The sequence below is a fragment of the Suricata suricatta genome, chromosome 15 (assembly GCF_006229205.1).
Source record: "Suricata suricatta isolate VVHF042 chromosome 15, meerkat_22Aug2017_6uvM2_HiC, whole genome shotgun sequence".
In the NCBI taxonomy this organism is placed as follows: Eukaryota; Metazoa; Chordata; class Mammalia; order Carnivora; family Herpestidae; genus Suricata; species Suricata suricatta.
Genome location: NC_043714.1, coordinates 5,952,319 through 5,979,553, shown reverse-complemented (window position 1 = coordinate 5,979,553; position 27,235 = coordinate 5,952,319). Strand labels below are relative to the sequence as shown.

Here is a 27,235-nt window from a genome sequence, read left to right as displayed (position 1 = left end):
GGCCGGGGCTCGGAGGGGCCCGCTCGGCCCCGCCGCCGGCTACGGCGCCTCGCGCGGGGTGGGCGGCCGGTGGGTGGCGGCGCCCCGCCCTGCCCCTCGTCGCGGTGGGGTGCGGTGGGGACGGGCGGCGCGCTGCGGGGTCCCGCTGCTTGGGGAGGGCGCCGGGGTCGCGGCCGGGGCCGAGGATTCGCGTCTCCCCGCCCCCCCAACGGCCCCCGAACCCGAGTCCCCCGCATTGCGGAGCGAGCGCGGCCCGCCGGACCCCCGGACCCCTCCCGCCGCCACCCCCGTCCCGGTTTGGGGGCCGTGGCGTTAGGGGACAAGCGCCTTAACACGAGGTGGCTTTCTAACACGCTTCTGTCTCATTTGTGACAAGGGAATGATTTATTTTCTTACCTTGAGCTCCAGTTCTAAATTCAATAAGTTTGAAGATGTCGCGTCTCAAAATGAAAGGTGCTGATTTTTTAGGACCCTCGTATGAGGATCTCAAACTTATTTGGACCCCCACCCCCGCCCCCCCAACACCCCGCCCGGAAGTTCCTTTTGGCGATGGAAAAATTCTACAGCATACGCGAGACTCTCATGGGCTCACTCGAAAGGGACAAGCTCTTTTTCTTAAAATGCGTGGTGACTCGCACTTGAGAATGCCTTACTGGGACCTCTGAAAGTGCTCCAACGCCACGGTATCTTAGGTTCGCAAGGAGAGAAGTGAAAGATTTTTGTCGCTTAAAGGTCTGCAGCGCTTGATTAACTTGCTGAGGACAGCGTTCTGGAATTCTGGCAGGCAATTTAACCAAAGCCTCCGTGTCTAACACTTCTCTGTGGGGTTGTTTAGGCACTTACTAATTTTTCCTCTTTTCTTACAGGTGATTTTCCTTCACGGATTGGGAGATACAGGGTAGGTACTGGTATTAGGAACAGTAATAAAATGGGGTAGGCAACTCTATTTACACCATCAAAGATGTATTTAAGACCTCTAGGATCGTATAAATAGAAGACTGCTATTAGTCCTACCTCTTACAGCCCAGGCATAAGGTACAATCGTTTCGTTTTGGAAAACTCCCAGAATTTTCCTCGTATCATCTTAAATGTGTCCTGTTTTCACCTCATGTTTCTGGACGGTATTAAAGTTGCAAACTCTTCTGTGAGTTGCTGTAGGTATTGGATGCCAGGGACAGGGGAAATGTTTTAGAGACACATTTCTGTGTGTAATTGAGACCTTTCTAGAGGAGTTAGAAGAAATCAATTGAAGTGCAAGGAAGGTCACTCAAAGATTTGGAGGCTGATGAGACCAATTTTGTTGTGCTAACTTTAGATACATGATTTATCTTTTCCTTGGGCTTTTTCCTGTATTGAGAGGTTTTTGTTCCTGAAAGGTTTTTTTTCTTAATATTTTATTTATTTTTGAGACAGAGAGACAGAGTATGAGCAGGGGAGGGGCAGAGAGAGAGGGAGACACAGCATCTGAAGCAGGCTTCTCAGAGCCTGGGGGGGGGGGACGCTCAAACCCACAGACCACGAGATTATGACCTGAGCTGAAGTTGGACTCTTAACCCACTGAACCAGCCAGATGCCCTGAGAGATTTTTGTTTTTCATGTAAAGCAGTGATTATCAGGGGCACTTGACTGGCTTAGGCAAGAGCCTGTGGCCATTGATCTCAGAGCCGTTAGTTCAAGCCCCACATTGGGTACAGAGTACAGCAGGGATTACCAATTTGAAACTTGGGCAAAATTATGGAACTGGAGGAAAACTGAAGATAGATAAGTTCGTGACAAAGTAACCAAAAAGTATTAAGTGTTCTTTACAAGGAGGTGTTGGGGTGGATGAATTGTTAAAAGGGACTCCTAATGCTTCTTTGTCTACTACGTGAAGTAAGTGACCTTGTATGGAGTTGGGGGAAGAGATTTCCGGCAATCATGTTGTCTTGTGAAAATGACAGAGCTTTTCTTAACTGAAGCGAGGTGCAGAGAACCTCTTTTACAACCAAGCCCTTCTTGATGCTGAGAGTCTGGAAGGAACTTGCTACCCTGTAACCTTCCCTCTAAGGAGATCCAGGCCTGAAGAGTCCATCAGAGAGAAGCACACGTCAGTGTACCAAGATACTCTGTAGACCCCAATTTAGCCAGATGCCATAAGATAAAGCTAAAGAGGGACCATGATGAAGGCAGTGAACAATGTGAGATTAAAGTTACCAAGAACATCCGTGACGTCTTGACCAAGAGTTAAGTTTATGTAAAAAATTAAAGGTCTCCAATTCCGAAAATACTTTGCGAGGTAAAGAAATGCTAACTTTACATCGGTCCCATGAATACTTGGTGAAATTCAGAAGCAATCAGTCCAACAAGTGGCAATTTAATGCTTAAAATGTGTGTCAGGTTAAATTGGCAGATAATGGGGATTAAGTGACTCAGTTTGTTGCTAGAAGATCGGGCAGGGCTTGCCTTTTTTTCTCCCTTTTTTGGTTAAGATTCTTTTTGGTGGACCCAGCCAAGGTGTGCTGTCTGGTAATGTAGGTCTCCAGGTCTGTGTCTTTTAGATTTCTCATGAAACAAAATGGTGACCAGATAGGATTCGAAGACCCATGTAATTCTGTGTTTTGACGATTCAGACGTGTAATTTTTCCGACATTTTTGTTTCTGAGATTGGTTCTCATTTTACTACGTGTGTTTATCGTGGTGGTGATTTTGTTTTCCCTTAAAAAGTTTTTTTCAGTGGTGTCTCTTATTTAGATTATGTCTGTCTAGGAAATATGAAATGGCATATTCTCCTCTTGAAAAGTTTTATAGCCTATGCACTAGCAGATTTAAAGCTCTGAAGAGTTCTGCTGTGAAGAAACACCTATGATAAAGTGTTCCTCATAACATATATAATAAACTGTGAAACTAGTTGTATTCAAAGAAACCTATTTTAGACTATACTGCATGGCATGAGATCACAGTTTCCTTCCAAAATAAAAATAGCTGTTATGATGATGAAAATGTGTTTGTATTGTTGACAAATTCAAACTGTAAATATGAGAGTAGAATGAAAATTGGTTGAAATCCCCAAACCCAGAGATGTTTCTTTTTGATAGCATGTTTTGTTTCAAAATATTTTCAAATTTGCAGAAGAGTTACATGAACAGAGTTTCCTCAATACCTTTTACCCAGATTCGCTAACCTCTGTTTTTTTAATATTTTACTATGTTTGCTGAACCCCTCCAGAGGAGATTTCATTACCCTGATTCTTTTCTTCCAAGCCCTTTGGCATGTTGCTGAGAACAAGCAGAGTCTTTTATGTAACCCAGAACATTTATCACATTTGGGGCATTGAACACTTACTTAAGATTATTATCTAATATAATAGTTACTCAAACTTTTCCAGTTGTCCAGTGTCTTTTATAGTAATCCCATCCTCTTGGATTCTAACGTCTAGTCACACTTTGCATTTAGCTGTCATATCTCTTTAGTTGCTTAATCGAGAACAGTTCCTTAGCTTTTTGTGTTTGAGGACACTGTCATGTTTGCAGAGATCAGGCTAGTCCCTCAGTTGGGGTTTGTTTGCCATTTCCTCGGGATTAGATTCATTAGATTAGTTTCTGGGATTTTTGACACAAATACCGTAGAGGTGATATGTGCTGGTCATCCCATCGTGTCGGGATACAGATGATAGTATTTGGCCCCTTACTGTTGTTCACTTGGATCCCTTGACCAAGGTGGTATTTTCCGGTTTTCTGTACTGCACTTATTATCCCTCTGTAGTTAAAAAGCAACTTGTAGGGAGATACTTTGAGACTGTAAATTGCCCTTTACACTTTCACCCAGTATTCTTAGCACCCATTGATGATTCTTGCTTGACTCAATTGTTAATATGATGTGATCTTCTAAGTCTGTCACTCTTTCTGTTTATTGGTTTGCCCTTACCCATTTTTTTGTATGGACTATAGATTTAGGTAATGGCCTTCCATCATTGTTACTGTGTTTTAAAATTTTTAACTCTTGTAAAACAACTGTAAAGTTACATAAATGTTTAACAGAAGTAGTATTTAGAGCTCCTGATACTCTTTCTCTCAGATTACCCAGTTAACATCTCTGAAACATTTGGGACATACTGAAGAAGTATTGCCTCATTACTCTATAAAATTTCATTATGTATTTTAAAAGTACAAGGACATGACCACAGTTAACCATCAAGCAGGAAGTTAACATCGATCTAAAACTTATCATCAGATATCTTGTTCTGTCATCACATTTTCTTGATTTGGCTCAATCATGTGTCTTAGAGGCCCAGGATTCAATTCAGGATCACATGTTGCATTTAGTTATCATTATTCTCCTTCAGGCTAGAGCAGTCTTTCCTTGTCTTTCTTGACCTTGACACTTGAGAATACAGGCCAATGACTTTGTAGAATGTCCCTCAGTTTGGGTTCATGTGATGTCTCCTGACGTAAGCCTTTTTGATAGAAATAACACAGAGGTGTTGTAGTGTTCGTCTCAGTGGATTGTATCAGACACATACTGTGTTGGTTTTTGTTTACTGGTGATGCTACATTTTTCACCAGGTTAAGATAGTGTTTGCTCCATTTATCCATAGTAAAATTAATAAGTGTATTTACTTAAAAATATTGTGTGAGGAGACATAGCACATTATGAGTCTGGAGTTCTTTCCTGTCCAGCAAGAGAGAGGATGCAGAATTGAATACGGGAGATGCTAATGTCTGGGAGGAGACAAGAGCCCCAACCAGGGGTTTCTTCTCTGTATTTATTGAGCTCACAAGATGCTACCCACGTGGTGAGTGTGAAGAAAACAAGTTCTTACACACATTAACATGGAGAAAACAATCAGACAGTGACCATTAACTTGTGTGCGTAAAGAAGCAGAGGGTCTGGAGGGCAAATGGAGTTTGGGATCAAAGTATGAACAAGGTATGTTGGCATCAGATAGAAAGTAGTTTCCTGCAGGTGATAATAATCTACTTGTGATCCCATGACAACACCTCACTACCCCATCTCAGGTGCTTTCGCCCCATGGTGGCGGCTTCCCGCCCTGAGCTTCTTTCTCACCCGTTTATGTAAGTAGAACCTATCTCCCCACAGGGAGATGCTTTGATGTCATGAAAACATATGTTTCTCACCAAATTCTCACCTATGGATTTAGTTTCCATTAGTGATTCTTGTCCATATCTATTACCGTGAAACTTCCAAAAGAACGACCTTTTCAAAAAATACTTCATCCTGGATTTTTTTATTCATTGGCAACCCTCTCTTTTCCCTTATTTATTTGCACATTTTCATTTAGTCATTTTCAAGTGTCAAATCAGGACAGACTCTTGGATTGCTCTTTAACTCTGAGGGTTACCAGAGTTATTTTTTTTTTTGATGGTCAAGTCATCCTGTACTTGGCTAGCAGAGCCCCTGCAAGCCGCTCTTACGGGACGTGTCTCCATCCTTCCTTGAGCACTTCATTGCTTGCTGGTGCAGCGTCCTCTATTCCGGGGTCATCTTCTGTTTTCCTGCTTCAGTCCTGGGACTCAGCCTTTTTTTTCAAGAACTCTGGTTCCTTTTAGTAGAGAATATTATTTAGGTGCCAAGACCTGACTGCTATATGTGCTTATTGAAGGAATCGTTACTTCTAGATCCTTTCAGTAGACAGAACTAGGAGTGTAGCTACATAGCACATGTGTGTAGACGCACATCGATACCAGTTTTGATATTTACATATATTAACCTTTGGGGCTTTATACTGATTGCCTCCAGTTCGTCAGCACCACTGGGATTATTCTAGCCTTCCCCCTTTCCATAGTGTAATGCCATGAGAAGCCTGGCTTCTGCTCTGGCAGTTTCTGCCAGGAGTGCACGTTGGTATGGCCTGTCACCCCTCCCACCCACAGCTTTGCTTCTTACGTCAGAACAACCTCCACACCTGACCCCCTGCCCCTACAGCTGAATGTGACCCCTGCAAACTCAGTTCCAGTGAAGGGCAGGGGAGCAGGAGAAAAGGCCAGTGGCAAACTTGGCTCTCTTCATGTAACTTCCCCTCCATATATCCCAGGAGTTACCGGTCTGTATTACCAATCTATGTGAGAATTTTCTAGGCCGTGGAGACTTTAAAGCTTAGAAAAGAAAGTTTCAAAAGAAAGAGAATGAAAGACAGGGGCGCCTGAGTGGCTCAGTCAGTTAAGCATCCAACTCTTGATTTCAACTCGGGTCATGATCTCGTGATTTGGGAGCTCAAACCCTGCGTCAGGCTCTGTGCTGATAGCGTGGAACCTGCTTAGAATTCTCTCTCCCTTTCTCTCTGCCCCTCCCCTGCTTGCACACATGCATGCTCTCTCTCTGTCTCAAAATAAAATTTAAACAGACCAAAAAACAAAATTTTAAAGACAAATGTTTAAGTAGATTAAGCCTTACTGAGAGATCAAATAAAGAGAAGATTGAAAATAATATTGAATTGGCAACATGGGTGTATTTTGTGACCAGTCATTTGCAAATCTTTCTATAATCAAGAACTAAGAGAATGTAGAATGTGGTGTGGGGATCATTTAGTTACAAGGACTAGAAAACTGTTCAACTAGTTTATGCAAAAAGTGGTATTTAGGGAAGGATAGAATGATAAGCTCCAAGAAGGCAAAGATGTTTGATTTCATTGAAATATGACCCGTGCACCATAAAAGTCACCTGAGAATACAGATATTTTCTATTTAACTTAATACTTCATCCTCAGGGCTTAGACACTCCTGGATTCATAGAAGAACTAAGTGATGAGTAAATAAACAGACGAATGAGGAATCAAGGGGCAAGACCTATAATGGGAATTAGTCACCAAGTATGTGACGTTTCCTAGAGCTGCCATAGTCAGAAACTGCAAACTAGATGCATACAGCCGCAGAAATGTATTCTCACAGTCAAAGAAGTTAGAAGTCCAATATCAGGGTGTCAGAAGGACTACGTGCACCCCCTTCAGGGGCTGTCGGGGAGAACCCTTTGTCCCTTCTGGGCTGTGATGGTTCCTTGGCTGTGGTCATTGAGATTTCCAGTCCCTGCCTCACTCCCCACATGGCCATTTTGGGGTTTATCTGTGTGCTTTCCTCATTTTTTCCCCTCATTTCTAACAAGGACACCAGTTACCAGATATAGGGCCCATCCTAATCGTAGCAGATCCCATCTTGATCCTTAACAGATTACATCTGCAAAGAGCCTATTTCCAAGTAAGGTCACATTCTTATGTGCCAGGTGGACCTGAATTTTGGTGGGTACAATTCAGGCAGCTGCACCAAAGTTATTCTCTCTGCTTTTCATCCCCTTGTGGTCTCTCTCTTTTGCTGCTTTCTGTATAGCTGCACAGTTTTTTCAGCCGACCCACTATTCTTATCAAAATAGCCCCAAAATGGACTACCCCAGCTCTGACTTTATATCAACCCCAATTCTGGCGTTAAGAATCTGACTCTATCTTGGGGCAACCGGGTGGCTTGGGCACTTAAGCATCCAACTTCTGCTCAGGCCGTGATCTCATGGTTTGTGAATTCAATCCCTGCATTGGGCTCTGTGCCGACAGCTCGGAGCCTGGAGCCTGCTTCAGGTTCTGACTCCCTCTCTCCCTGCCCCTCCCTCGCTTGAGCTCTGTCTGTCTCACTCTCTCAACTATAAATAAACATTTTTAAAAAACTTAAAAAAAAAAGACTGACCCCACCCTGTGGCGCCTGGGTGGCTCAGTCGGTTAAGCGTCTGACATTGGCTCAGGTCATGGTCTCACAGTTCGTGGGTTTGAGCCCTGCATTGGGCTCTGTGCTGACAGCTCAGAGCCTGGAGCCTATTTCAGTTTCTGTGTTTCTTTCTCTCTCTGCCACTCCCCTGCTTATACTCTGTCTCTCTGTGTGTCTTGCAAAAATTAACAAAATCTTTAAAAAAAAATGAATCTGACCCACCATGGGTCCTTTTGCTCTTGGCCAGGCAGTTGGTAAGACGCATAGGGACGGGTGGGAAGACTCCGTAACGGTGTTGTGCTACTGCCACTGGGATGCTCATGAGTAGTGTTTCTTGTACAGACCTGACGAGAGTCGTTTTAGTTCCACACCATGTTACTATGGAGTAGTGAGCAGGATGGAAATAGACTTTAGTTACTTGTAGTCTTTTCTAAAAGCACAATTGAGAAGTAAAATAGAGTGAAATTGTAATATTTCTTGGGATATGCCTGGAAATTTTTTTAAACTCAGAAAATGTGTGTGTATATGTGTTTTGTTTTCGTTTTCTGTTTCTGACAAGTGAAATATATTCTGATTAATCTAGGTGTGTGAACAGTAGATTGTCCATTTAACTGAAGCTTTGTATAGGCTTCTTGAATGTTGAGGTTTCCACTGACTTTGAAAATTATCGAAAGGACTAGAAACAAGTTGGCCATACTTTTGTATAATACAATTATAGTCAAAGATTTTTAGGGGGTCCTGGGTGGCTCAGTCAGTTTAAGCGTCTGACCTCGGCTCAGGTCAGGATCTCCTGGTTCATGGGTTTGAGCTCCACATCGGGCTCATCACGTCAGTGCAGAGCCTGCTTCAGATCCTCTGTCCCCTCCCCCCATCTCCATCAAAAATAATAAAAATAAATATTAAAAGAAGATTGTTATAACCTGTGGGGAAATTATGGATGGGAAAACTAAGAACTGGAAAGGCATTGATTCTGGTAAGGTAATACGCACGAAAGTCGCCTGGAAGGCTTGATTGTGGTCCCCACCACCAGAGCGTCTGGTTCGCTGGGTCTGGGATGGGGCTGGGGAGTTTGTATTTCCGACAAGCTCCCGGATAGTACTGCTGATCGGGGACCATGCTTTGGAGGCCCTAGTGTGAGCTGTCTGAGGCCACACTTGTAGATAGAGGCAGAGTTGGGACTAGAACTCAAGATTTCTGTTCTTTTTCCCCTAAGAAGTCTTAGTATTTCTTGTATGGAAGAGTGGTTGGCAAACAGTGGGCCACCACTCAGTTCTGGCCTGCCACTTTTTAAAAACTTTGTTAGTTGTTGATGTTATTTATTGAAATAGGAGTCACATACTATAAAAAGTAACTCTTAAAAAATTTTTTTTAATGTTTATTTATTTTTACGAGACAGAGCATGAGTGGGGGAGGAGCAGAGAGAGAAGGAGACACAGAACCCAAAGCAGGCTCCAGGCTCTGAGCTGTCAGCACAGAGCCTGATGTGGGGCTCGAACCAACGAACTGTGAGATCATGACCTGAGCTGAAGAAATTGGATACTTAACCAACTGAGGCAACTAGGCGCCCTAAAGTAACTCTTCTAAAGTGGACAGTCCCGCAGTGTTCAGTATATTTACATAGTCGTGGTACCATCCCTAAGTGTTCGTTCCAGGATACTTTCAGCATCCCCCAAAGAAATGGCATGGCCATCCCTTCCCTGGCAACCTCTAATCTCCTTTCAGTTTCTATGGATTTACCTATTTTGGATATTTCTTATAAATGGAATTGGACAATATTTGACCTTTTTTATATGAATTCTTTCACATGGTCTGTTGTAACATGTATCAGTACTTTATTCCTTTTATTGTCAAATAATATTCCTTGGAGTGATAGCCATGTATTGATCTTATGGGTATACCGTATCTTTTTCGTTTATCAGTTAATGAACATTTGAATTGTTTCCTCTTTTGGGGGATTATGAATGGTGCTACTCTGAGCCTCCGCGTGCCAGGTGTCACATGAACGTAGGTTTTCAGTCCCCTTGAACAATTGCCGAGTCATTGGTAATGGTTGACCGCCTTGGGTGGACGCCTCGAGGAGCTCATGGAGCGCCTGTTTTCCGCAGCGGCTGTACCATTTTACAGCTCTGCCAACAGTATATGAAGGCTCTGAGTTTTCTACATTCTCACCCGTATTTGTGATTATCTTTATTTTTGATTATAGGCATCCTATTGAGTGTGAAGTGTTTTGGTTTTTAATGGCATTTCCTAGTGATTAACGAAATTGATCATCTTTTTATGTGCTTATTGGCCATTTGTTTATGTCTTCATTAGAGAAATATCTATTCAAGCCCTTTGCCCATTTTTAAAACCGAGTTGTCTTTTTTCTTGTTGATTTGTAAGACTTTAAAAATATATTCTGGGGTCTCCTGCGCAGCTCAGTCGGTTAAGTGTCCAACTTGAGCGCAGGCATGATCTTGCAGTTTGTGAGTTCGAGCCCTGCATTGGGCTCACTGCTGTCAGCTCACAGAGCCTGTTTGGAATCCTGTTTCCCTCTCTCTCTCTACCCCTTCCCTGTGCTCACTCATGCTCTCTCAAAAATAAAAAAAATAATAATAAATAAAAATATATTTTAGGAGAGCCTGGATAATAAATCAACTTCAAAAAATAAATAAAAGTATATTTTAGATACTGGAAATCTCGTATATGTGATTTTCAAATATTATCTTCCATCTATGGGTTATCTTTTCACTTTCTTGATAGTGTACATTAAAGCACAACAGTTTTTAATCCTGGTGAATTCTAGTTTATCTTTTTCTTTCTTTGGTCGCTTGTGCTTATCATTCCATATCATTGTTACCGAGCCCGGCCCCCCCCAACCCCCCCGTGTTAATCCACACTGTGCAACCATGCGTGCATTCAAGCTCTTTCTCTGTTTCCCTTTATATATGTATATGCTCATTATCTAGTAATCAGAAGTCTTTTTTTTTTTTTGAGAGAGAGAGAGAGAGAGAGAGAGAGAGCGAGCACGCGCCCAACTGAGCAAGGGACGGCAGGAGAGAATCCCAGGATGGGCTGGGAGACAGAGAAAGAGAGAGAAGTAGGACTCACCTGAAGTGAGGTTCATGTTCACCTGATGTGGGACTTGACCTCACCCACAGTGGGACTCGTGTTCTCCGGATATAGGACTCTGCTCACCCAAAGCAGGGCTTGTGCTCACTGGACATGGGACTTGAACTCATGAACCATGAATGAGGTCATGACCTGAGCGTTAGATGTTTGACAACTGAGCCACCCAGGCACTCCCAGAAGTCTTTTAATTAACTCTTTGAGATCAACCTCAGGCAAGATCTTCTTTCATCCCTGAATAGTTCAGAGTGTTTCCCATGCACAAGGACACTGTATATGACCAGCATACAGTACTCCAAAGTAGAAAATCAGCCTTCATCCAACACTACCATCGAGTCCAAAGAATCCATTCAAGCTGTTTTAAATGTTTGTTTATAAATATTAAACATATTAAATAAATAATGTTTTTAACCTTTATTTATTTTTGAGAGAGAGAGACTGACTCTGTAGATCAGTTTGGGAGTACTGCCTCCTTAATATTAAGTCTTCTGGTCCATGAACATGGGATGTCCATTTATGTAGATCTTTAATTTCTTTCAACATTATTGTGGTTTTCATAGTGAAGTCTCTATATATACCCCCCCCCCACAAACTCACATATAAACACACATTTAGGGGGTCCCTGGGTGATTTAGTTAAATGTCTGATTTCGGCTCAGGTCATGATCTTGCAGTTTGTGGGTTCAAGTCCCATGTTGGGCTCTGCTGATAGCTCAGAGCCTGGAGCCTGCTTCGGATTCTGTCTCCCTCTCTCTCTGTTCCTTCCCCGCTCACACCCTCTCGCTCTCAAAAATAAAGATTAAAAGAAAAATTGAAACACGTTTACACATGCAAGCACCCATACAACTCTAGAATAGTGCCTGATGCATAGTGTTATAATTTAAGTGTTAAAATTACTTCAGTTCTTACTTTTTTATATGCCTTTAACACTTTGGGGGTAGTGGATTAAAATAGAAAAATAGTTAATAGAAAAGCATTCAACATTTATGTGTTTATTTATTCAACTTTGAATTGTTTTTTAATTTTAAGTAGGCTCCTTATTCAACATGGGGCTTGAACTCATGACCTAAGAGCTGCATCCTCTACCAACTAAGCCAGCCAGGTGCCCTGCATTTAACATAAGTATTAGGACATTTTTTTGTGTGAAATAATCCAAATAAAAGTTCCTGTTTAAAAAAGAATTTTTTTTTTTAAAGTAAGCTCTGTTCCGAGCATGGGGTTGATTGAACTCATGACCTGGTCCATGCTCTACCAACTGAGCCCAGCAGATGCCTCTTAAGTTACTTTTATTTTATGCTTTAGTAGAAGTAACGTGTAGGAAGTATCAGTTATAATATCAAGTGTACTTTTATTTTATGCTTTAGTAGAAGTAACGTGTAGGAAGTATCAGTTATAATATCAAGTGTAAACAGGTAGGAACTATATGTATAGCATGATCCCATTTTTGTAAAATCTCAACACAGTTAGAAGGAAATGGACCAAAAGATTGACTGCTTATTTCTAGATAGAAAGATTATGATGATTTACTGTTTTATTTTTTTAGTTTCTTTTGTATTCCATTTTGAACATGTATATGTACATAATACACGGAAAGAATGTAATTACAGTTATTTTCATTAGAGTAGAAGCATGTAGAGATATTAGACAACTGATTTTCTCCTGAGGTTTCTTCCAACATATAAAATATGACTGATACTATCTGTTTTGTCTACTTTGTTAGGAGGTTATAGAGAGATAAATATATCTATATTTTGTAAATTGTGAAGCCCTGTGGAAATCTGTGAAAGAAAACACACTGCTCTTCAGAAATTAGGAGAGCTCATCTTTATTTTTAGGTGAAGCATAATAGCCTTCGGACAGTTTCTGGGTTGGTAGTGGTGTTTTAGTAGCATTGATGGTCTATACTTTTAAGGTATTATAAGGAGTTAACATTTACCCTTGCAAGTTTTTTAAGGTACGATTTTGTTACAGATTTATTGGGATTTAAAACAGTATCTAACTGCATTATCCAAATGATTTCTATGCCAGGTATGGATGGGCAGAAGCTTTTGCCGGTATCAGAAGCTCACATATCAAATATATCTGCCCGCACGCGTGAGTATTGTAATCTTTACGTTTGTGACTCGAAATCTGGAGAGGAATGACTGCGATAGCTTTAATTTTCTAGAAAAGTGTTTAAATATAATTCATTTTTATCCATTTAAATATTTGGTGTAAAAGTAAAGATTAGTAAATTCTTTAAAACTAGTTGGTAACTTGGCCACGTAGAATTTTTTTTCCTGTTTGGTTGGGAAATTTAAAATATGCTCTGTTGGAGAATCAATTGAACTGAGAACCAGAAAAATTCCTTTTGATACACAAACATCTGAGATCTACGGATATGCATGAGGGGATTTATTTATTTCTCAAGTTTGTGAGAGATCTTTACTATGTTGAAAACACTCCTAAATTTTATCAGCTAAAGGCAGTGTGATATACTGTGGAAAAAAACCACAGGTTTTGAAGTCTCATACATTTGGTTTTAAATTCCGAAAATGTTCAGGGATGTCACAAAGAAACTATAAAGTTTTGAGAAGACTCAGAAAATTGCTGAGATTATGAAGGTTTTAGGTCAAAACGTTGCCAAGAAACAATAGCCACTACGTCTCACCGCTATCCTCCTAATTCGTAAGACAAGTCTACCTTAGAGGCTACAGAATCTTATCAAACTTTCTTTGATAACATGAACTTCCCTAGATGGGGAAGCGGGCTTAAATCAAATTCAATCTTGGGGCCAATGACAATACCAGAGAACACTCTGACTAATCAAGAATTGCCTCTCCCATGAGTCAGAACGGAGGACGCAGTAACCCTGGCCATAGTAGTCAGTCGTAGTCTACAGAGGGAAGATGCGCCGTCTTCTTCCCTGTGGTATCCAGCAGCATTCAGGTTATCCAGCAGACTGTTCATCAGAGTTGAACTGAGTGTAGTGGACACTTGGGCAAAACTTCCATTTCCCATATTTATTGGGAGGTTTCTTAAGCAAGTGCATAGCTGAAACTTAGAAAATAAGCACAAATGTAATCTGAGCGTATGGGAATTGATGCTACCGTATCTGTGTGGTAAATTGCTCGTAGCCTTGGACCTAGCCAGAGCCTCATATTTTATACATTTCCAACTGCCTTGGTTACACAGTTTTGAAAGACCTTGTCTGGCTTGAAAGTATCAAGTAAGGTTGTTGAGAAAGGAAAATGTTTTTATTTGCCAAACTTGGTCCTTTCCACCTGCTCCTTTGTCTTCGGAACACATTTGGAGGCTGTGTAGAAAAAGTGATACGGTGCGGGTCTAGTGACACAGCTCACACGTTGAAATTGTACAGTTTCGTGTAAGCCTGACGAAATTCTCTACCTCTGCCTTGTTATATCACGCTCACTTTGCTGTTTTTTTCTTTCCCATGTAGACCAGTTATGCCTGTAACATTGAATATGAATATGTCTATGCCTTCCTGGTAAGAATTGTTCAGTAAGAACTTTTTATTTATCCTTAGTTTTTTTTTATTGGAAGTGCTTTTGCATATATCAATTTTTAATTAGCTATTTTTAAGTTGCAAAGTTACATAATTAACTTTACGTTTAACCTTTAAGTTTTGTATTTTAGATTCAGGGGTAAACTTTAAGGAGCTGCGCCAAGAGGTAGAGGAACAGGAGAGAATAGTAGACAGAAGTACTGTAGGAAATCCCTCCTACCACTTGATGCACCCTTGTTGGTGTTGGTGACCCAACATTTGAATGACCCCTGTGGCACACACTGATTAAGCCACAACCTTTCAGCGTTCCAACGTCTTGCTTTTTTGGAGAGTTGACATTTTGTTAAGGAAACCACTTCCACTTTCAAGGTATTTTCATGTTCCCTGTATGTTTTAGAGTCAGGAAGTAGAGTCAGTTCTCCGTTCCTCTAGGCTACTTCCGGTCCATTGTCCTCTCCTCCTCTCTGCTCGTTCCCGCCCATTCCTTGCCCATCCCTTCACTTCCTTTTTATCTACCCTGGACTTCATGGCAATGTTCACAGGTTCCTGTCTACTTTGCCCTTCGGTTCTTTCATCTTCCTTCTTTGGCAAAACTCACATCCAGAACCAGAATTTCTAGCTACTGTTGCTAGAGACCCGAGTGGAAGGATGTAACCCGATAGGGAAGTGGAAAGGGCCTGATTGAGAAGCGGAAAGCTTCCTTCGGGGCTCTGGGTTGAGGTTTCTACAGTGTATAATGAAAAAGTTTTGCAGAATGTGGCTAGAGGTCAGTATAATAGTACTTGATATCTACTAAATCATGCCTGCAAGAGGGACATAACGTAGCCCTGTTCCGTTGGATTGACCTAGAGTGCAACAGAAGGGAAGGGGGTGGCTGGAATTCGTTGCACACTTTTGAGGGGAGTGTGATGTCAAGATTCTTGCTTGGGTGTAGGATTGGATTAAGTATTTTCTTAGAGGATGATCTTACCGTAAAGTTATGTGGCACTGTGATTTTTTTAACATTAGAATCTGTTACCTAGTTGGTGAAAGGAACGTGTAGGATGTCAGATTCACACATTTGTTATATTTTGGCCTCTGTTGACATTTTGATTTGCGTTTCATGTTCATGGCTTGCCCTTTTAATCCCGACTACCATGAGTTTAGTGAAATGTATTTCCGTGAGTACATATTTTTAGAATCAAATCACTCTTAAGATTTTGCATTACTTTCCAGGTTTGATATTATTGGGCTTTCACCAGACTCACAGGAGGATGAACCTGGAATTAAACAGGCAGCAGAAAATGGTAAGTAAAGACAAAAGAATTCTTATTTTAGTAGATTCAGTAGTTTTACTGATATTGGTGAAATACACTGTATACATTTCTGAACTCAGAAGGGGATGCTGTTTCCTTCTGTCTGCTCCCTCTCTGACGTGTTGGCCACAGTGGCCACGTGGCCCCCCTTAACTCCCCGTGATGCCGGTGCGGTGAGGAGGGAAGAGTGGCCTTTGTCAAACCTAGTGTCTGTTGGGGACATAATTTTATTTTTATTTACATAGACTGATGGAGAAAAAAGCAATTTAATGGTTGTGGCCAGTTATCTTCATTAAGAAGACTTGAAATAAGGATGACATAATGATAGAATCATGTATAATGTGGATTATCTTCGTGGTTAATTTTAGTGTAGTAATAACAGATCCCCCTGATGGAAGCACCTGGTTCTTTAAAAAGACAGCTCATTGTTGTACATCTTAGCACTTGGTGTGACCTTGGGGCGTTAAGCCTTGTGAAGTTCAGGGGATGTGGTCGCAGCACCGCTTGCCTGTTGGTGAGGCGCTGACGGTCACCAGGCCCCCTGGCCACGCCGCCCCGCACCCGGCCGGGCCTGGCCTGCCCCGTCCTCCGTCCTCCAGATGTGGATCCCTCCGCTTTCCCAGCACTTCTTTTTCTCGTTAGCCCCCTTTCCTACTTTCCAGCCCATTCTCCCATGCCGTCGTCAGGGCGTTGCTTCCTTTTCATACTCGTTCTAAGAACTCAACTTTATATAGAAAAGAAAATCATTTCTTATTTGGGCATTTGTTTTTTGCAGTGTTTCAGAAAAAGCAGATTTTTATTTTTTGATAAAAAGGAAATGTGAAATTGGAAATTTTAATCTTAAAAAATGAAACTCTTGGAGGCCTGGGGGACTAGGGAAGTTGAGCATCCAACTGTTGATCTTGGCTCAGGTCATGATCTCATGTTTGTGGGTTCAGGCCGCCATGTCAGGCACGTGCTAACAGTGCGGAGCCTCCGTAGGATTCTCTTTCCCTCTCTCTACCCGTCCTCGCTTGCACTCTCTCCCACAAAGTAAATACACTTAAAAAAAAAGTCATATTGTGATAAAAAATTAAACTCTTGTACATATGTGGGTTAAGCATCCAACTCTTCTTAGGTCGTGATCTCACAGTTCGTGAGTTTGAGCCCCGTATCAGGCTCTTTGGATTCTGTGTCTCCCTCTCTCTCTGCCCCTTCCCTGCTCACACTCGTGTCTCTCTCTCTCTCTCCCTCTCACTCTCTCTCTCTCTCTCTCTCTCTTATTTAATAATAAAATTTTATTATTTTCTCAAAAATAAATTAACATTAAAAAAATTATTTTTAAATGAAAGGACATTTGTAAATGGTGCAGTTATTCAAAAAGCACCAGACTGGGGTGCCTGGAAGCTTAGTCGTTTAAATGTCTGACGTTGGCTCAAGTCATGATCTCGTGGTTTCTGATTTCAAGCCCTGTGTTAGGCTCTGTGCTGACAACTTCAAAGGTTGGAGCCTGCTTCAGATTCTGTGTCTCCTCTCTCTGTGCCCCTCTCCTGCTTGTGCTCTCTCAAAAATAAACAAACATTTAAAAAAAAGAAAAACATAGCACTGATTATAAAGAAAAAGAAATTCTAGAGGTCATCAAGTTTTATAGTTAGTGATTTGTGTCAGTGTTTTGCAAAACAAAAGAACTCTGATTTTTTTTCCTATATCATTTACTGCCTATAGGAAAAATTATAGTTTTTAAAATAATAGAATGAACTTTTTTTGTGTGATGATTATTTATTTTGAGAGAGAGAGAATGAGCAGGGGCAGGGCAGAGAGAGAGAGAATCCCGAGAAGATGGAGCCCAACACGTGGCCAAACCCGTGAAACGTGAGATCATAACCTGAGCCGAACTCAAGAGTTGGACACTTAGCTGACTGAGCCACCCAGGTGCCCCTAATAGAATGAACTTTTTATTTATTTAATTTTTTAAATGTTTAGATCTGAGAGAGAGAGTGTGAGCCGGGGAGGCTCCGAGAGAGAGGGGGACAGAGGATCTGAGGTGGGCTCTGTGCTGACAGCAGACAGCTGATGTGGGGCTCGAACTCATGAATCATGAGATCATGATCTGAGCTGAAGTCAGATGCTCACCTGACTGACCTGCCTGGGTGCCCCTAGAAGGAACTTTACAAACACTGTAAATCATAAACCAATCTATTTAGGATTTTAAAATGGCAACTTTTAGGGACAGATTCCTATGATTCATTGAAGAGAGAGAAATATAAAATGTATATAGGCAGAATTGACCGTAGATAAAAGAATATCCATTGATGGGTAAGAAAAAGAACTTTTACTTACAAATGACATAAGTAGTTGGACGGGGCATCTGGCTGGTTCAGTAGGAAGAGCAAGAATATGCGACTCTTGATCTCAGGGTCAACTTCGAACCCCATATAGGGTGTAGAGATAAGAATATAAGACTAAAATCTTTGAAAAAAAAAAATTAAACTATGTAAGCAACACTTGCCAAATACGAGTTTTATAACAAAAATACATTCTTCTTTTGTATTTTACTAGAGCACTTCAGGTTTTTCACTTGTTACTCACCTTTAACACACTTTGTGCTTTTCTGTAATTAATTTTATCCTATTTAAAATGGCATCAATGGGGCACCTGGGGGGCTCAGTCGGTTAAGCCTCCGACTTCAGCTCAGGTCAGATCTCACGTTCATGGGTTCAAGCCCCGCTTCAGGCTCTGTGCTGACAGCTAGCTCAGAGCCTGGAGCCTGCTTCCGGTTCTGTGTCTCCTTCTCTCTCTCTGCCCCTCCCCCTCTCATGCTCTGACTCTCTCTGTATCAAAAATAAATTTTAAAAAACATTAAAAAAATAAGTAAAATGGTATCAATTAGGTTTAACTTTTAAAGTTTTGGTGATTTAATTTTATGTTGTTTTTTAGTCAAAGCTTTGATAGAGGAAGAGATGAAGAATGGCATTCCTTCTAACAGAATTATTTTGGGAGGATTTTCTCAGGTAAGGTAAAGTTTGGGTGATATGTCATTGGCATATTTATCTAGAAAGTCTGTGGTTTCTATCTTTTTCTATGGAAGGGTCTTTTTTTTTAAAGTAGATATTATAGAAACTGATCTATTATCATTAATGCTGAATTAAGTTCAAATGGACTAGATATAGTTAACTATAAGAGTGTACTCTTGCTTTTCTAGTTATCTCTCTTTAGTGATTGCCTTTATCTTGTAAATTTTGTCTTGAAAATCAATTCATTTGGGGGCGCCTGGGTGGCTCAGTTAGTTAAGCATCCAACTTCGGCTCAAGTCATGATCTCACAGTGCGTGGGCTCAAGCCCCGTGTTGGGCTCTGTGCTGACAGCTCAGAGCCTGGAGCCTGCTTCAGATTCTGTGTCTCCCTCTCTCTCTCTAACCCTCCCCCGCTCACTCTCTGTCTCTGTCTCTCAAAATAAAGACAAAACAAAATTAAAAAAAAAAAAAATCAATTCATTTGGTAAATTGATAGGAACTTGGAATGTATTTTTTAGTACACATGTAGTTACGTTTCTGAGTTGATGCTATGCACCCCTTTAAATATAACTCGAATTTAAAGGCAGGTCTAACCCCCCTCTCCTAGGAGACTACCGATAGGAACAATAAGGTAGAAGACAGGAGGGTTTCTTCTCTCGTTTTGTCACAGATTCCTGGCGGTTGAGCCCCACAGACTCCCCCGTAACCCCCTTGAGACAGGATCCAAGTAGGGGCTCCCACGGACTAACCCACAGTGCTAGGGGTGCTGTTGGTCCCCCACGTTCTTCCCACTGGAGGAGCTGCAGGCTCGGGGGTGGGGGGGGTCCTCTCGGGTGGTGCTGCCCTGGTCAGCCTGTAGCTGCTTCCCTCACCTTCCAGGGGGCGCCGTCCTGGTCTCTGCGGTACAGGGGTGCCTCTGCCTCACCCTGTGCGCCAGGGTTCTCTCAGGGGTGTCCTGTCCATGATGAGATGTCAGTGCTTATAAGAGGGAGCAAAGTTGGCAATGACCTGGGTCCCATCTTGGTGATGTTACTATGTCATCTTTGCTCTTTTCATCTTGTAAAATAGATTTTGGATTTAAATATGTGATGTTTAGTTTTTTGGTATCTTCTTCTTTCTGTCCTATTTCTCCTGCTTTCTGTACTTTTTCTGCGGACATGCTTACCTCATATCCACCTTACGTCTGCCTTGTCTCCTGTCCACACATTGCTCTCGCTTCTAATCTGTAAATCTAAATCAGAAACTTAGTGTTCAGACTACTTGAATTAGGGCAATGTTAGAATTACGGAATTATGTAGAAGCTAGAATTCAGCAGACAGGTTGTTGATACAACCTACTAAAAAGATGTTACCGATTTGGTATTTATTGAAGTTTAAGATAATGTCTGTTGTTATTCACATTGTGCCATAAATATGGGTATAGAAGTGAATGCTTGATTCCAGTAGAAGCTAACACAGGAGGCTATATGGTTGGGAATTCACTGATTATAGGTTACAGAAAGGAACTCCTCGTACCTTCAGAAAAAAGAGCAAGTCAGGAGCCTGAGAATCCCATCGAGGAGACCGGGGAGGAGAGTGAAGCAAGGCCTCCGGAGCCGTCGGAGACGCGGAGAGCCGCCGGGACTTCCTCTCCGTCTTCCCGGTCTCTCTGCCCGTCTGCTCCCCCGCCTGTCCAGCTAGAGCTGGCTTTTCCTGACACTGTGGCCTGTGGCCTGGCCGGCTCTTGGGCGTGCGTGTTCGTGCTCCAGCCGCATGGAGACAGACCCCAGTCCCTGCGTCCCAGTTGCAAAGTCGGGTCCCTCAGGACATGGGGGGGGGGGCTGTGTCTCTGCGAGCTTGTCTGATCTCATTTGACATCAGTCACCGGGCTGATTTTTTCTTTAGTGGACATTGTTAGCAGGAAGTCGAGTTGCTATTAGCGAGGCATGTGTTCCGTTAACTTTCTCTGCTTGTGTTTCCAGGGAGGAGCGTTATCTTTATACGCCGCTCTCACCACACAGCAGAAGCTGGCAGGGGTCACAGCCCTCAGCTGCTGGCTGCCGCTGCGGGCCTCGTTTGCGCAGGTAGCCTGACCGACCTGCGCTGATACAGACAGTGTGGGGGGGGGGGTCGGGGGGGGGGGGGGGTGTGTGTGTGTGTGTGTGTAGTTACTAAACTGTATTTTTAGAGCAGCTTATGTTCAGAGAAAACTGAGCAGAAAGCACACCAGGTTCCCGGGTACCCCCGTCCCCACAGGTGCACGGCCTGTGAGCACCGCAGCCCGGCGGTGCAGGTTCATGGTCCACGAGCCTACAGGAGACACAGTATTGTGACCGAAAGCCCAGAGTTGACAGCAGTCATCCTTTTTTAAGAAGGATGTTCCTGGACTTTGGTGATATACTACTAGGCTTTTTCTGTATGCTCTGCTGTCTTTCCAGTAGATTGCATGGAATGGAGTAAAAAGTCTGGTTGTCATAAATCTTATATTTGATGTATTTGATACATTTTAAGATACTTATAAAAGGGCAGTTTATTACACATGGAAATAATATTTTTAGATGTTCAATATTCTTACCGCTGCTAGCAGAATTTTACCACAGAATGTAATTGCTAAGTCCTCGGTAGTGGAAAGCCACGTATAACACACACAGGAGATGTGGACGTTTATTTTCAAATTCATCTTGAAACCTAGGGTTTGTTTTCTGTATCATTGTATAGTGTTTGTCTGGTGTCTTATGCATAGTAAGTGCTGGTTATTAACCGTCTTATTTAAATCAAATAAGATCTGAGAGGAACGCGGTTGAGCTAAAATGTGCCTCTCCTGCCAAAACACTGTGAACGTAATACAGAGAAAGGATACAGTGTGCTTCAAGGAACCGAGTCATTGGCAAATAAAAAAGACAGGGTAATCCTGTGTCCTGTAACAGTTTAAAGAGTTGTGGGGAGCATAGGGATAGAAGGGATTTTATTTCCGTAGCCGAATAGAACCTATGACGTAAGTTATAACATACGTATGTGCATATCTGTCTGCGGTGGTGAGTGCCTGGCCTAATGCTCTATATATTGGAGTAAATGATACTAGTTTTTGGGGGGATTCTTTTTGTTTTTTTGCAGGGTCCCATCAGTGGCGTTAATAGAGATATTCCTATTCTTCAGTGCCATGGAGACTGTGACCCTTTAGTTCCCCTCATGATTGCTTCTCTTACTTCTGAAAAGCTAAAAACATTAGTAAATCCAGCGAATGTAACCTTCAAAACCTACGAAGGCATGATGCACAGTTCATGTCAGCAGGTAATTGTTTGGAAGCAGAGACATGTTCGCAGCTTTTTCTGTGTGATGTTTTTAAGATAAGCAACATTTTAATTGCTTGTGCATTTAAAGGAGTTAATGAATTCACGTTGAATCATAGGTTAGGACTTAGAGTTTCTTCAGTTTAATTCAACAGATATTCACTATTTTCCTATTACATACAGGTTTTGTGCCTAATTCAAAGACAACTAAAAAAGTCCTTTTTATTAACGATTTAAGCTAGGGAAGTTCTCTAAAAAAACTGAGAACAAAAAGATGAATTTTGTTTGGGCAGTACTGAGATCACGAGGCAAAGCTGGACTTGAAAGAATGGGTAGGATTTGGATAGCAGGTGTACAGAGAATGGACTGTGAGGTCGGGAAAGCGCGGTGGCCAGTCAGGCCATCGTCTTCTGAAAAGTTGGGTGTCCTTATAAAGTAGGGTAATGGAGGAGATACTACGGAGTTTTGTGAACGTACTGAGATTGATGTACCTCCATCTTAGCAAAATAGGATGTTGGAAATCCTTGTCCGAAGCTCAGGCCTGTAATAGAGATTTAGAATAATTGCCAATATTATTGATCAGTGAAGAATGTTCTTTTTTGGGAAGATACCACCAAAAAAGCTGAGGGATAAAACTTGGTTGGAGGGCTGGGGGGAAGATTAGAAAGGAGTTAGGTGTTGAGTGAGAGTATAAGAGGAGAGAGTTTTGGAGTGGTTGGGTGCCTGCCTGGCTCAGTCGGAAGAGCATGCGACTCTTGACCTTGGGGTTGTGAGTTCGAGCCCTACAGCAGGTGTAGAGAATCCATCCATCCATCCATCCATACATACACAAACTTTTTTCAAAAATTGGTTAGATTGTTTAAGGAAAAAAATAATTTCAGAGTCCCATGATTCAGAGAACAATTAAGGAAAAACAGGCCAGGAAGAAAGTATCCCATAGTAAGCCACCTGTGACCTTGGATGCTTGGAAGTGGAGTCTGCAGAGGATTGTGTGAAATAGGTAGGGATAAAAGCCTTTATTAAAAAGGTTTTTATGAAGGGGAAAGGAGTTGGAAGGCTCTTTATTGAATGGGAGAAAAAGACTCCCATGGATGGGGAGGCGGGAGGGAGAAAATGCAATGAAGAGAAGGTAGTCATCTAACGGGAGAATCTTAAGGAGATCAAATAATGTAATTTAAAGTCCTACAACGGCTAGTGCTTGCCTTTAGAGAGGAGAGCATCACTTAAGAATCTAGAAGAGGATGGCGAATGTAAACAAGGATTGTTGAGGTGGGCAGTAGTAGTTGAGAGCTTTGTCTTTTCAGTAAAGTAGGGGATATGGTCACTTGATAGGAATGAAAGAGGCCTGCATTGGTTTGGAGGCTTGAAAAGGCTGAGAATAAAAAATTACCAAACAGTAAGGTAGTTCAACTTACCTTTGTTTGCAACCACTTAGCCGACCTGAATCATTTGTTTTAGGGGCAGAGAAAAGAGGTATGCCTATGATTTATCTAGAAAGACAAGGGGGCCTGGGAGTATAGGATGTTACTGAGAACATAGTTGAGACTGTCAGGAAGTTTAGAATCCAGAAAGCAGGTGGGCTGACACTCAGTATCCAGGAGGGACTGAGAGTCTAGAGCAGTGGTTTTCAAAGTAGGCTTTACATTAGAAATATCCTGGAGCCTAATAAAAATGCAGACATCAGAACTCCAAGCTCCGTGTGTTTTTTTTTTTTTCTTCCCCACATGTATTTTAGAGAGAGAGCAAACAGGGGAGGGCCAGAGAGAGAGGGAGACACAGAATCCCAAGCAGGCTCCAGGCTCTGAGCAGTCAGCACAGAGCCCGATGTGGGGCTCGAACCCACGGACCACATCATGACCTGAGCTGAAGTTGCACGCTTAACCGACTGAGCCACCCGGGCGCCCCAACCAAACTCCGCATTTCTGATTCAGCACGTTGGGGGTTCTCAGGTAAACTCAGGTATCTGTGTTTGAATGGATGTGTTTTTAAAATAAAAGCTCTATTGAGGCACCTGGCTCAGTTAGTAGAGCATGTTAAGATTTTATTTGTTTTAAGTAATTTTTCCACCCAATGTGGGGCTTGAACTCAAAACTCCAAGATCAAGAATCACGTACTCTACTGACTGAGCCGGCCAGGTGCCCCAGGCATGTGACTCTTGATCTCAGAGTTGTGAGATTGAAACTTACATTGGGCATTGAGCTTACATAAAGAAAAAACAAAAGTAAAACAGAAGCTGATGATTCTTTGTGCGATCACACTGGAGAACACTGGAGTGAATGATTTAGGAGTAGAAAGCGAGACGAGATAAAACGGTAGGTGGTGGCATCACCGGGAAACTTCCTGAACTTTAGAGTGTTGTAACATAGAGCACTTCCATGCTGTGGCTTTGTTTTCTGAGTAACTGAATGATACGGCTGCAGGTTCCTTGCATTGTGAACTTGTGGGTCTGTGGGGTGAAGCCTGGAAATACTGGAGATGATGCTAGGAGATGATTTGAGGGGAGTAAGACTGCTGAGCCACGGGCAGGAGTCTTCTAGGAACGTTTCTTTCATAGTAAATGCTGGAGATACTCTTTTTCATATCTTTCCAGGCCTAAGTACATGCTGTCTTTCAGATGGTTGGTTGTAGGTGAATCCTTATGAAAGGCACAACATGTTTCATGCTATGGATTTAGCATTTCATTCTAATGAGGAAAGTTTGTTAAAACTAGGTTTTTCCACTCAAGCTTAGTTGACACTAATTATATCCTTACTGATACTTCTCGGGATAGGTGTTGTCACTTCTAAGACCCTTTATCCCCACTCAGCCCCGCTGTCCTGTTCAGGTAGACAAAGCGCAGACCATTTTCATGGGGCACACAATAGTTGGGGACTATCATTTGAATGTACAATAATAATCATAATCACAGGAAGTGTTCCTAAATTTCTACTGGAGCCTCATTTCTCTGTTACAGCTTTTCATTGAATTGAAGTAGTGAAAGTATGGTTTCACTTTACCCGGGCCCTTAGGATTTGGCGGTATTGTAGTGGGGATTTCATTCCTGATTTTGTAACAGCTCGTTACCTCCCTTTATTCCACACAGGAGATGATGGATATCAAGCAGTTCATTGATAAACTCCTACCTCCGGTTGACTGACGTCAGTAAGAGGCCTTGTGTGGCGCACACACCAGCATCATTGTAGTCGTGTACCAGCCTCTCCCCGTGCCCACTCCCGAGACTCCTAAAGTTTGCGGTGTTAAAATGATTTGCAGATCACACCCATCAGACAGACTACATAATAGTATCTCCTGGTGGGAAATAATGGTCTTTCAAGTTTCTACACACAAATTTGTATGATTCAGAATATACTAGTATTAAAATAGGTGAAGCAGCCAACTTTTTCCCAAATGTAATTCACCAAAATAATAAAATGTTGTAACCAGATTTTTTGTTACGTCACTTGAAAATTATGAGTATGCTTAATGAAAATTTGTTCAGGTATAAATGAGCAGTTAGGATATAAATTATTTATGCATCCTGGGACTTCATCTACAGACTTATTTCAAAATTACTGTGTCACCGTGCACTCTCTGTATTTTTATATATGTATTCGTTATATACTTAATGACGGTAACCCAGAACGAGAATGAGGTGTTTCTGCATTATTCCCAAGAACAGGGATGATGCTTCCAAGTGTCAGTAAAGAATAGTATTGCTCTCTTCAGTTCATGGCCCTTTTATTTTAGGGACCAGGCTTTACTTTCCCTGATATCATTTCTAGTCAGTGTTTCTTTTTTTTCCTCTCTAGAAATGTGTTTTTATCCTTCATAACAGACCAAATATTGGCTCTTTGCTGTAGACATCTCCTGCCTGTATGTGCTGTAATTTAACATTCTGGATCACAGATTTGATAGTATTTTAAATGTATTTACACTTCTATAAATAAACCTGACATCACTTTAAACTTCGTACGCTCCTTCTTAAACTATACCTTACTTAGTCCAAAGTTAGACCTCAGTCTAGATAATTGGAACAATTCTGCGGTTGTATTTTTCGGTAATTAACTGAAAGAGTAATTACATCATATTCTGGTATGTTCTGGAATATTTAAGACATTTTAAAAACTGTAATTTCTAAGATGATTCTCCTTGCAGCATAGTTTAATTTACTTGTTTTGTATATATGTTTGAAACCAACTACTGTAGGAAAGGAACAATCCATTAGAAAAATTTGCGTTATTTTTATCTGCCAGTGGACTTATTTGAAAACTTCACATTAGTCAGGTTTTTTTTTTTAGTTTGATTTTACACAGTTGAATTTTTCAGATTATTGGTAAAAATTATCTGAAAACAAATGTGTTTGGGTGATAACGAACGATCACAACTCAATACATATGGTGTAGTTACCACAGTTTAATATGTAGAAAAATGTACACTCAATATTTCTGAACGGTTGTTAATTTTTCTGCTGTATTCCAACTGACTAAAACAATGTTAGGAATGCATCTTTATAAATGGGTGCTAATTGATAATGGAAATAATTTAGTAATGGATTGTACAGAATGTTAATAATGAAGCCATATGTTTATGTCTGGATTTAAAATTTTTAAACAATCATTTACTAGGTCATTTTGCTTTACCTTGAAGAATATAAATGGTTTCGGTTATGTAAATCAACAAGATCTAATTTATGGCAAGAAATATTCTGTTGAAATGTGCTGTTACATGGGAAAATGTAAATCTTTTTCATGGTTTCTACCAATGTGAAATAAAATTTAATTCTGACTTTTCTGTGACTCCTTTTTCAAATACTGTTTTTAACATTTGGATTTACCTTCGAATGGCGGTCTGTACTGAAGGGGGGAAATGACAGTGTAATCACGAGAACACACGTGCAGAGGAGAATTTTTAATGCTGGTATGGTTAGCCTGCAGTGGACTTAGGCACGGAAAAAGCTTCTCTTGTTATTCAATTTTTTAAATGTTTTTTTGTGACTGTTTTTGTTGAGAGAGAGCGAGACCACCAATGGGGGAGAGCAGAGAGCAAGGGGGAGAGGAAATCCAAGCAGGTTCCATACTCCATCTCACAAACTGATTCCGCGAGCTGAGCCGAAATCAAGAGTCAAACGCTTAACCAACCAAGCCACCCAGGCACCCCTCAATTGTAATGACCTAAAAGTAGCTTTTTAAATTTGGTTTTCAGTGCTCCTTCCCTGTTTAAGAAGTTTGGTTTGGGGTTTCCAACTCTCTTCCTTATATGTAGTACGCGTGGTATTTTTAAATCAGTGTCATGAGGCGATTATCCAAATAGATTTTTCTCCATTTATTTCACCGAGGACTTCTAGCATTTCCCAGTCAAGGAGTCCTCTCTGTTCTGGCTCAAGCAGAGCTTCACATCCTGCTTTTGA

At 41.5% G+C, this 27,235-nt stretch overlaps 1 protein-coding gene across 1 annotated transcript; it reads left to right on the top strand.

Moving 5' to 3' along the window:
- The first annotated feature begins 871 nt into the window (after nt 1-871).
- Nucleotides 872-26,618, top strand: LYPLA1 (lysophospholipase 1). Its single transcript, XM_029923779.1, has 8 exons — nt 872-898; nt 12,818-12,883; nt 14,229-14,276; nt 15,510-15,580; nt 18,506-18,579; nt 20,542-20,643; nt 21,674-21,850; nt 24,932-26,618. The coding sequence occupies exons 3-8, from the start codon at nt 14,236-14,238 to the stop codon at nt 24,983-24,985; spliced, it is 519 nt and encodes a 172-aa protein (XP_029779639.1). The 5' UTR covers nt 872-898; nt 12,818-12,883; nt 14,229-14,235; the 3' UTR covers nt 24,986-26,618.
- Nucleotides 26,619-27,235: the final 617 nt, after the last annotated feature.